Source organism: Suncus etruscus, chromosome 9 (assembly GCF_024139225.1).
Source record: "Suncus etruscus isolate mSunEtr1 chromosome 9, mSunEtr1.pri.cur, whole genome shotgun sequence".
Taxonomy (NCBI): domain Eukaryota; kingdom Metazoa; phylum Chordata; class Mammalia; order Eulipotyphla; family Soricidae; genus Suncus; species Suncus etruscus.
In genome coordinates, this window is record NC_064856.1 from 56171971 (window position 1) to 56183638 (window position 11668).

Here is an 11668-nt window from a genome sequence, read left to right on the forward strand (position 1 = left end):
AAAGCATGAAACTATATCTAATTATATCATATCTATATATGATATATGAAACTATATCTAATTAAATCAATATAAATATGTTATATTTATATATGAAAGATATACTTCAGTTCTCTCCCTTTACTAAAGTTCTATGGCATATTTTCACATGTAATTATATATTAAAATATAGAATAATGAATAATAACAAACATTTATTTTATCCCTTCCTTCCACAGCAGGTTTTACATGTTATTTATTTTTATTTATTTCAGATTTTTTAAATTTCTTTCTTTCTTTCTTTCTTTCTTTATTTTGGGTCATACCCAGCAGCACTCAGTGGTTACTCCTGGCTCTGTGCTCAGAAATTACTCATGGCAGACTCAGGGTAGTATATGGAATGACAGAGATTGAACCCAGGCTAACTGCATGCTGATAGGTTTGCATGCCAATCCACTGTCTATCACTCTGGCCCATTATTACATTGCTCCAGCCCCACATGTTCTTAAAAGTGTTTCTATTAGAGAGCAAAATTGAATTAGCATGAAATTGATTGTAATACTTCCTCTAACTTTTTAGAGAAATTTTTACATTTGTACTCTAAGATAGAAAAGACATTTAAAACAAAAGGAAAATTAAAAACTATCTCTCAAACTAATTGGATCATGTCTGCTTATTTCTTAACTTCATAAAAAATAAAATTATTTTGTTTTGGCTACTATATTTCTATTAAGATTCTGAATATTTTACTCATTGCTTTTACAAGGCTTAAAGTCTGACATAAAAAGATTTTTCACTTTTTTATAAATTACTATATTGTATGTAGACCTATACTTTTTAATTTTCACTAAATTTGATGATTTTGAGGTTGAATCAAGTGATTCAAATAAATGTGTGAGTATTTTTAGTAAGGAGTTTCTCTTAAGAAAAGGGCTCGGCCACTTGTCATAGTTTTTTTGATGGCATCTTTGGCCTCTTTATTCCTCAGGCAGTAGATGATAGGGTTGAGCATAGGGGTAAAAACTGCATATATAGTAGAGATCAATTTGTTGGAATTGAATGAAGCAATGGCCCGAGGTCGAACATACATAAAGATCACAGCTGTGTAGAAGATGACCACTACTGTTAGGTGAGATGCACAAGTAGAGAAGGCCTTTCGCCGCCCAGTAGCTGAGGGGATATGCAAAATGGTGGAGACAATGAAGGCATAAGAAAGGACAGTGGCGGAGAGAGGAAACACGAGGATGACAATGGCTAGTACAAAATCTACCAACTCAGCCTTGGAAAAATCTTTGCAGGCTAATTTGAGAATAGGAGATACATCACAAAAAAAATGGTTCAAGACATTATTATCACAGAAAATAACTTGAGAGATGAAGTAAACCTTTGCCAGGGAGATAGTGAAGCCACTCACCCAGGAACTGATGGTCAGTTGAACACAAAACCCTGTGGTCATCATCACTGGATAGCGAAGAGGCCAACATATGGCCACGTAACGATCATAAGCCATTGCAGCCAAGAGCACACATTCAGTACAGGCAAGTGAGATGAAGAAATAAAGCTGAGTCATACATCCCAAGAAGGAAATGATATTGGGATGAAATAGGAATCCAGTGAGCATCTTAGGAACTGTTACGGATATATAACAGGTCTCCAAAAATGACATGGTGCCTAGAAAATAGTACATAGGCTTGTGGAGGGAACCAGTAACCCATACAGTGATGATGATAATTGAATTCTCCAACAGCACGAATAGGTAAGTGATGAGGAATATGAAGAATAGCAAAGTCTGCAACCAAGAAGAAGTAGGGAAGCCCACCAGGATGAATTCACTAATACGAGTAATATTTTCCTTCCACATAGTTAAGGCACCAAAGGTCAAAGGATTTAATGATAACAGCACTAAAGTGATGAGAGACATCCACATTAGCCACAAAGGGCCCTCAGGATATAGATATTTTGTCATTAAACTTAATTCTTGTATTAGAATTTGTTTCTAGGTTATAATTTGAGAGTCACAGTTGATAGGCTACAAGATCTTTAATGGAAAATCAGTCATAAAAAAGGAATCTGAAAACAAAATCCAACATTAACACAAAGTTTAGAATATCATAGCTGAATCATAAATTCAGGATTAGAGTTCAGGTCTTCATATTTTTGTCAAAAGAATCTTTGATATTACTAGAAATACATACTGTATTATGTATTTGTATTTACATAATAATACATATTATTTTACCAACTACTTTACTACAGTCTATTCCTAACTAAGTTATAGACTTTTAAAGAACCTATTTGGCAAAGGTGTTCAATAATTTTTTATTTATTTTTAGAACTGTGGTTTAAAAAACTGAATTAAGGGCCGGAGAGATGGCGAAGGGGTAGGGCATTTGCCTTGTACGCAGCTGACCCAGCATGGACCTGGTTTGATCTCAGGCATCCCATATGGTCCCCCCAAGCCAAGAACAATATCTGAGTGCATAGCCAGGAGTGAACCCTGAGCGTCACAGGGTGTGGGCCAAAAACAGAAAGAAAAAATAAACAAAAACAAACAAACAACCCCCAAACCCCACCTGAATGAAGAAATGTAATTTCTTTTAAAATAAATACTTAAATTTTACCTGGCCAGTGCGAGGCTGCAGCAGTAGGGCATTTGCCTTTCAAGCGGCTGACCCAGGACGGACAGCAGTTTGATCCCCAGGTGTCTCATATGGTCTGGGGATATGAGACCAAGCCAGGGACGAGTTCTGAGCACATAGCCAGGAGTGATCCCTGAGATTTATTGGGTGTAGCTCTAAAACCAAAAAAATAAAAATAAAAATAAAATAAACACTTAAATTTTAGATGGATTATAATAAAACTAATAATCTATACATCTCTGTAGGTATGTAACTGTAGGTATAGTATACATTATATAATATTACATATATAAATAGAAGTTCTATTGTATAAATTAATAGTTTTGCATATATAGTAATTATGTATCAACCACATATATACTTTAAGTACATAATTTAATTATCTTAATTAAATTTATTTAATTCGTTTATAAATTTAAAATTTAGGTTTAAAGTTAGATTTAATTTAATAATTAAATTTAATGATTTAATTTAATATTTATTTGTATGATTCATATATTATGAATATATTATATAATAAATATTAATATATAATATTATAATATATTTTACATATCTATTATGATACTTTTTCAGAGTTTTTATATTGCAATCCAAATATTGCAATCAGACTCAAACTCCTTTTTTTTTGTTTTGAGGTTACACTATCAAATGATGGCCAAGAGTTACTCCTGACTCTACACTTAGGAATCACTCCTACAGATGCTCAGGGGATGATTTGGATGGTATGGATTGAGCCAATGTTGCCCTTATGCAAGGCAAGCACCTTACCAGCTGTACTAATTTTTTTTACCTTTTTAAATGAAACTCCTTATTTTTATGAATATATTTTGAATATTTTATGAGTATGTTTATAAATACTCTTGAGGACAAGGTACATTCAAGGAACTGCCATGGAATTGGGAGTCAGAAGCTTGAATATCTCAAAAGTGTCCTAAACTTTCACTGCACATAAACTAAAGAGAAAATGAAAATTTTAGTCTCTTCTCCTCTAGTTGGAATAGAAAAAAATTGAGATGATTTGTTGGTATTATAAATAAAATTAAAAATATAAATAAACATTACAAGGTTAGAAAAATAATCAATAAAAAGAATGATAAAATTCAGGAACTAGGAAAGAAAGATAAACAGAATTTCCTAGATATTTATCAAATATTTCTGATTTACATATACTTTATAATCTAAAACCTAGTTTCCAATATAGTGATTTATTTGTTTAAAAAATCATAATGAAATGAACCTCAAAATAATTTTTCTCCACTATGAAGTATGATCATTTAATTAATTTTAACAGCATTCTCAGGGAGTAAATTATTACTCAAGAGATAAGCTAATATGCATGTACAGGGAAATGTAAAAAATACTATGCCTCTAATGTTTAAGGAGTTACATAAGTTTTATGGCTTTAGATTGCCTTGTGTGCTGTTAAGAAATATTATAATGTGTTACAATCTGGGGACTTGAGGGACAAAGTAATTGTACATGGATTCTATTTTGTCTATCTTAATGTTCTTTGGCTGAAAGTTCAAAGTTAAGATATCAGCAAGGGGACTTCTTCTGAGAATTATGTTATGGGTGATTGTCCTTCCACTGTAACTTTACCTTGTCCTCTTTCTTTGCATCTTTGTTCTCATAATTCAAAATAAAAAAATTAAAAGAAAAAAGCTTACAAATAATTCTTAAAGGGTAGCTTTACTGTATGTTGCAAGCATAAATGTTTTTAAAGGCATGTTTTACCATCCATGGTCCTGATTGAGTTAAAACAAGTAAACAAGGCATTATAGTACACTGTGTTACAGAAAGTCATGTGGTCAAACATCATATTTAAGGAAGGTACTAAAAATGCCTTCAAGTTGACTTTCAAAGACAGAAAAGTGACTCTTGCCTTATCTGTACACAGGCATCTCCATCTTGCTGAAAAAAAAGATCAAAAAGAAGATAATGCTGTGTTCTTTACACTGACTGTATAGAAAGAGGAGGTACAGTAAATGCACCTCATATACACCTCAACCACGCCCTTTGCCTTGTCTGTATTGTGAATTGGGGGACCAAAAAAAAAAAGAAGATAATGCCACCAAAAACTATAGTCATGGAATTCAACTGGTCATTAACAATGTTTGACCATTCTGAACTGTTAGGTTAAACAAGCTGGGCTTTTCCAAATATTCTTTTGACTAGTCTCCATTCAACACTACTCTTCCCCAACTCTGCAGGTAATTTCACCTAATTTTCAATGACAAATATAATGATCAGATGTATATACTAAATTTCAGATGTCTCTTCATTCCATTCTTATCAAAAATTGATTTCTCCATATTTTCTATAATTTTTTCTCCAGAAACTATCAATCAGATGTTTTCTATTTTTATGCTAATTCATTCCTTTTTGAGGTAGAAGAGATATCTCAAAGATTTGCAGTGTATACTTTGCATACAAGAATCTGGATTTGATCCCCAGAACTACATATTTCTCTGATTATCATCAGGAGTAGTTCCAAAGCATTGCTAAGAAAAAGTCATTTGCTTTGCAGATATTTATTCAATGCCTAGTAGGTAATTTATTCAATTATAGATGCTTGAAATAGCTAAACAAATAAGACAAACAAAACCAATGAAAAGCCCTAAATTAAAGATGTAATTTAACTTTAAATTATATTCTTTCAGTAGAATATATATTCTTTTACAAGTCTTTAAATAAATAAAATAAAGATATGTCTTTAGCACTTGTTCAGTTTTATGGAGAAAATAACCAGGTAAGAAAAACTAAAAGTTTGAGGTAAGCTCAGTTTTAAATAGGACTGCTGCAATGAGTAGCACTGAGCAGAGCTCTAAAAGTGAAGATATTAGTCATCTCACTATCTGGTGGAAGAGAATTTCGGGTAACGAGTATGCAAAAGTAATTCAGTGACTTTAAAAATCAGCAATACTAAATAGTGGAAGCAGAAAAAGTGGAAGGTAGAAATAAAGTCAGAGAAGTAAGGGAATGTAAAGGTGATTGTGATTTTTATCTACACAATCTTTGAAATCAATTGTACTCAAGTTCACTTTTATTCCAAGAGGCCTGGGGCTACACTGGAAGGTCTTTGAACAGTTGACTATCCTGGTCTTATTGACATAGTAAGAACTCTTCAGAAAGATTCTTTTTTATCTAATTATTTCTTACACTTTTAAATATATTTATTCATTATCTTCTTACAAAAAATCAGTATTGTTCATATTTTTGTTTCTGCTCAAAATAAGATGAATCAATGGGTCTCTCTTTTCTTATTACTGATGGCTTACTTTCGACTGCTACCTCTAACTTAATTTCTATTGCTACAATTAACTCTCTGGTAATATCTAGGTTGTTCCCATGTTAAATCACATATAGTCTCTTATGTAAAATTTTAGATTTATTTTTCCCCCTCTTTTCCTTAACTGCTATACCTTAAGTTCTACCACGAGATAGGTACTTTCAGGCACTGAAAACACCAAGCTAGATAGAGAATAGGACTATATAAGAAAGGAATTAGAAAAATAAATTGAGAATAAAAGTCTATTAGGATCTCTGAATAAACACAATATAGAATGCTGATTACTAGGAAGCCAAGTTGGCAGAATATAATTGTATCTGTCAGAAACTCCCAGAAAGTCTTCACCAGAGAGGTGCCACTGAATTGAAATTAAACATTGAGGATTTTTGGATGAGAAGAAACATAAAACAGAAAAAATAAACCCAAAATATACAAATTAAAGATAAAAGTAAACGAAAGCCTGAATGATAGTACAGGAAGGACATTATTTGCCTTGCCAGAGGTCAGCCAGCATTAGATCCTCAGTATAACCGATGGTCGCCCATAAACTCCCAGCAGTAATGTCTGAGTTTGGAGCCTAGAGTAACCCCTGAGTACTACCAGGTATGGTCCAAAAAAGAAAAAAAAAAACAAAGAGAAATTAGTTACATTTTGATTAAAAATAATTGGTGGCTTAAAGACATTAAATAGTCTAAGTAAGAGAAGTCTTGACAAAAGGTTAGATATATTTATAATAATTATACAATTAGTCTTCTGAATATTTTTTGTAACTGTTTACTGTTTCCTCATTTCCAACACACTGCTCAACAATATACTGTCCTGACTGCATGTGGGAAACAATGTGTATTCTATTTAAATACTTGCTTGAACTCTCTCATATAAGATTCATATTGTTTTTTGAAACTCGGTAAGATGATAGTACTATATTAATTGTCTCAGTTTGAATACATTTCTGATAATATGCACCATTCAGGGTATATAAGTGAGAGCACCATGTGGTGTCCTCCCTGCTAGACAAATGCACACTTAGTTCTTACCACAGCTACTCCTTATTTATGTTTTTATATAAGCCATCAAATAATAAAGGAATTCATAATTTACAACATATATCATGTGTGTATAGTTACATATACAAATATCTATCATGTCAGAGTTTGTACTAATTCATTAAAAATAGTGTGGAGGTGGTTTGGGGTTCACATCTTATGTTTTTCTGGTGTTTCTTCTGGTTCTATGATCAAGACTAACTTTAGGCAGGGATCAGGGAACCATGTGGTGTTGGAGATAGAATTGAATTTGGTCACATACAAGACCAACTCCTGAACCTCTCTAATGTCTTTCTGACCTACCCTTTCCATATTCTACCTTGCTAAATTCTCAAAGTCTAATCCCTGATATTCTCTTCTATATTGCAGACAATATAGTCATTGTTTTGGAAATATTCACAAAATAAAAGGTAGCAGACAAAGGATTATGTACTTAGTCTCCAAAGTCTAAATACTATACAAAAAAAGATCCTTTTTAAAATACTGCTTTCTGCCTCTTTCTATGTTAACTGCCATAAAACTAATTTATACTTCAAATAGTGTATTCATAGTATGCTGTTTATTTACATCTTTACCATCTTACTCTCTTTTGGATTTTTGGTATGCCCTGGTGTGTCAAAATACTAAAATTTATTTCCTTTGTGCTAGTCTTTCATGTTCTAACTCCTATATGCAAACTTTTATAATCAGTTAAAAGTTTTAAAATCTGACTTATTTTTACTATGAACAATCTTTTTTGTCAAGTCTATCTAACATTCAAGTCATCTGAATATATGTGATATTTTTATTCTACCCCAGTGTGATTCCCATGTGTGTTTTAATTCTGAATCTATCTTCACTTTACATGATATATTGAGCTTCCATTCAGCCACTGACCTGGTATTTAGTCTCTGTGCACTTCCTAACTTTGGAAGTTTTCTGTAGAATGTTGGTTATAAGTTGTTGGTTCAGCTGTTGAGTCAAAAGAATAAAATTAATATGAATTCCTTAGAAGATACTAGAAGCAAGAAAAGGGCGTTTCTCTAGAAGGAACAAGAAAAAAGTTAAAAGAGTAGGACAAGATAGTTCAAGAAAGAGGGAAAGGCTATATACTTAAAATTTGAAAAATGATGGAAAGAAAGTTTGAAAGTTCAAGTCTCAACAAAGATAAGGGCAGGTATTACAAGGAACCTAGTTAGAAGCAGGAAAACAATTCATTTTTTCATTTAAAGTGTTATTTATATATTAGATAATATTCCTGTTTTCAAACTAAGATACTTTGTCCCTTGCAGAAACAGAAAATGATCATTTGACTTTTCTTGTTAAATTTTTTAGTGACTATTTATATATATGTATATATACATATATATACCCTTACTTTGCATAGAGAGTTCTTCAGCATCTGACTCCAACACTACTCATATTCAATTATTCTTTTTGTCAGATGTTCAAATCAAGCTCAAATCACACAGAAAAAACTGCAGCTGTGTCTTTATCCCTAACCAATTTCTACTATTATTTATTTCTTGTCCATCCCCAATAATCTGATTGTGTAAAATTTTGGATTTTAACTAATTGTATAGTTTTAACATGAATATTACTTACCTGTCACCATACTAGATCTATAACTCCTTAATTTAAAATATTTCATTTAATTTAAGCCTGTTTTTTTATCTCTATTTTGTAGTAGTTTCTAATGTTGTTGGTGCTCAATAAAAAAGTGTTGTTTTAAAATTTTAATTTTTTTATTTAACCATACTTAGCTGTAGTCAGGGTTTATTCCTGGCTCTATACTCAGAGATCACTTCTGGCAGGCTCAGGGACCATATGGAATGCCAGGGATCTTCCATAGCTTGGCTGAATGCAAGGCAAGCACCATACCTGGTGTATGTATTCTACCCCCCAATTATTTATAATATTTTATAAGACCAGTTTGCTTACCCTAGTATATTTTGTTTACTTCTGTTCAGGAATTTTTGTGAAGTAGGTCATCTTTGTTGAGTCTGGCTTGGAGATCGTGTTGCAGTAGCACAGTTCTTTGATCTATGTAGAGGTGTTCTGGAGAATATGGTTTATTTATGGCATCCCTGTGAGTCTTTACCTCTCCATCTGAGAGAAGTTGCAGCTATGTTACAGATGAAAAAGAAAGAAGAAGAATAAATAAAGGAGAAGACTTAGATTTATCTGATTTACATTCTAGAAAACCACTTCTACATTAAACACAAGATTCCTATAATTCTTGCCTCCTAAGAAAAACTTTAAGGTCCATATAAATTTTAAAATGATTCTACTACAGAGAAAAAATATCATCAAATTAATTCATATTTGTGTGGTAACACACTACAGACAAAATTTCAAAAGTTATTTATGGATCTGTTGGATATCTCTAATAATTAGTAAATGCTCAATATAAGAGAGGTTTTCTCTATCTTTTTCTTTTTAAATAGCCTTTTTAATCATTTATTGACTATTTGTTTCTTTTACTCCTCTCTCTCTCTTTTACTCTGATTTTCCCTGTTTCTTTGCTAGCTTTAGTTATTACCTCCTTCACAGACCTCATGCAGACAGAACAGAGAGCTGCACAGGGCCAGGATACATGAGTACAGATAATTATTCTTTAAAAGAAGCATCCTTTGGGGATCAGGTTCACCAATGCTATAGAATTTTTAAGAGCAAGAATGACAACGTGTTAGAGATTTTCCCTGGTGATCTCCAAAGGTCAACAGACAATATGATTAGCTGATGGAGAAACAAAAAGAAAGTTTGAAAGTTTATTGCAAATCAGATCATCTTCTTCTCCTCCCCCTCCTCTTCTTTCTTATCTCCTTTTCTTCATCTTCTCCTCCCCCTTCTCTTCATCCTCCTCTTCTCCTCCCCTCCTCTGCTCTTCCTCCTTTTTCTCCTCCATTCCCTCCTCCTCCTCTTCTTCATCTTCTTCCTCCTCCTCCTCTTTCTTCTTTTTCTTCTTCTCACCATCTTCCTCCTCCCCCTCCTCCCCCTCTTCCTCATCTTCCTTTTTTCTTCTTCCTCTTCCTCCTCTTCTCCTCCTCCCTCCTCCTCTCCCTCCTCCCTGCCCCCCAGTCATCTCTGCAGTTTCAAGAAGAAAAATAAAAATAAAAAGTTTATTGCAAATCAATCTTAAAAAAACTAATTTGAGTCTGAAACTTTAATTTTTCTTTCTCTATACTAGGAAGCAATTATTATCCATGGCTATTTTAATACTTTAAAACTATCCATGGGGAATTAGTGATATGGCCCAGTCTTACAGTGCTCATTTTAATGTATTAAACCCATGGTTTGATGCCTATATACCATCAAAAATTACCGAAAAATTACTGAAAAGGAGTACATTGGGAAAATACACAAAAGTTGATTTAGTACTATATACTAAACTCTAAAGAGAAAAACAATTGTCTTTCTACTTCCTTTAAGATCAGAGCACTCCTAAAATTCAAACGAATCACAGCTGCATACAAGAAAAGAAATTTATACTTTGATGAGGATAGAAAATTTAGAAGCATATAATATAGATTTTTTAAAGAAAATTACCTTAGTTCTTAGTTTTTAATGTTTTATACTGTTTATTATCTTTCTTACATCTATGACTAATTATTGAGAACAGCAAGAGGAAAAGGTTTTGGAGGAGGATATCCATCCTTGGAAGCTGGACAAAAAATTAAACTAGAAGCCCGTATAAAAAAGAGAAGGAAACAGGCAAAGAACAAGTGACAAAAACAGTTGTTGGCATCTCTTGACTTAACCTTAAATTACAGTGTTTGGTTTTGTTCAGGAATAGTCAAAGAATAGACATTATGAGAAGTTTACTGGGGAGGTCCTAGAGTCCACATAGCCATGGAATTATTGCATCCCCCAAATAAGCTCCATACCATTTTTATAAATTTCAAGCAAACATTCTAACATAGGTAAATTGCTGCTAAGGCTGATATGGCTTTGAAGAAACAAAGTGTTTATCTACCTATCTGTCTTTCTAGAGTTCCTATACTCTGATGATTCCAGTGCCCTCATGCCCTATGTCCTTATGCCTTTTGTCTTTATATGTCCTTATGCCCTTGCACATCCCAAATATGGTAAGTCTCCCTTATCTTGTTTTCATATTTTTGTGACTGTAAATCTTAACCACTTTTCTTTATTCTGTTTGATGCCATCAAAGAGAGCAAAAGCCCCAACTCTCCTTGCCAGCAGTCCCAACTGTCTCGATTGTCCTAATACACATCTCAATCCAAAGGGCCTGGCATTTAAACATTACTAAGTGGACCATGGAATTCTGCCCAATCAAGGAGGGTAAGACAATGGACAATACCTAAAGAACATGACCAAACATGGCTCAAACCAGCCAAGATCACTCTATAATCTTTAATTCTCTGTGACATTTTACAAAGGACTTTTTTTTTTTAAATATGGAACGCTTCAAGAATTTGCGTGTCATCCTTGAGCAGGGGCCATGCTAATCTTCTCTGTATCGTTCCAATTTTAGTATATGTGCTGCCGAAGCGAGCACTACAAAGGACTTTTAAAGGGGTCCACACAAAGCCCCTTTAAACTTTAACTTAGTCCTATATTGAGTTTCTCCTCACACGCAGAGTTTCTTCCTCTTCTTCTTTATTTTCCAATAAGCTTTTCTACATTCTAACTCTGAACATCAGTAATACTCAATATTTTAACTCTTGAAATATTGAATAACCTGGGAATCATAGATGATACAGAGACCCACA

General features: G+C 33.0%; 1 protein-coding gene and 2 non-coding genes across 3 annotated transcripts; 1 reads left to right on the top strand and 2 right to left on the bottom strand.

Moving 5' to 3' along the window:
- Nucleotides 1-883: 883 nt before the first annotated feature.
- On the bottom strand, nt 884-1840 carry LOC126018202 (olfactory receptor 6). The gene has a single exon (XM_049780348.1). It carries the CDS (start codon nt 1838-1840, stop codon nt 884-886), a length of 957 nt encoding a protein of 318 aa, XP_049636305.1.
- Nucleotides 1841-4541: 2701 nt separating this feature from the next.
- Nucleotides 4542-4671, top strand: LOC126019451 (small nucleolar RNA SNORA51). Its single transcript, XR_007499150.1, has one exon. It is a non-coding gene; the product is annotated as a small nucleolar RNA SNORA51 (small nucleolar RNA).
- Nucleotides 4672-11347: 6676 nt separating this feature from the next.
- On the bottom strand, nt 11348-11454 carry LOC126019691 (U6 spliceosomal RNA). The gene has a single exon (XR_007499320.1). It is a non-coding gene; the product is annotated as a U6 spliceosomal RNA (small nuclear RNA).
- Between the last annotated feature and the right edge of the window lie 214 nt (nt 11455-11668).

Excerpts from the sequence above, each read along its gene's own strand:
- LOC126018202 (XM_049780348.1), bottom strand. The coding sequence starts at position 1,840 with ATGTGGAAGGAAAATATTACTCGTATTAGTGAATTCATCCTGGTGGGC.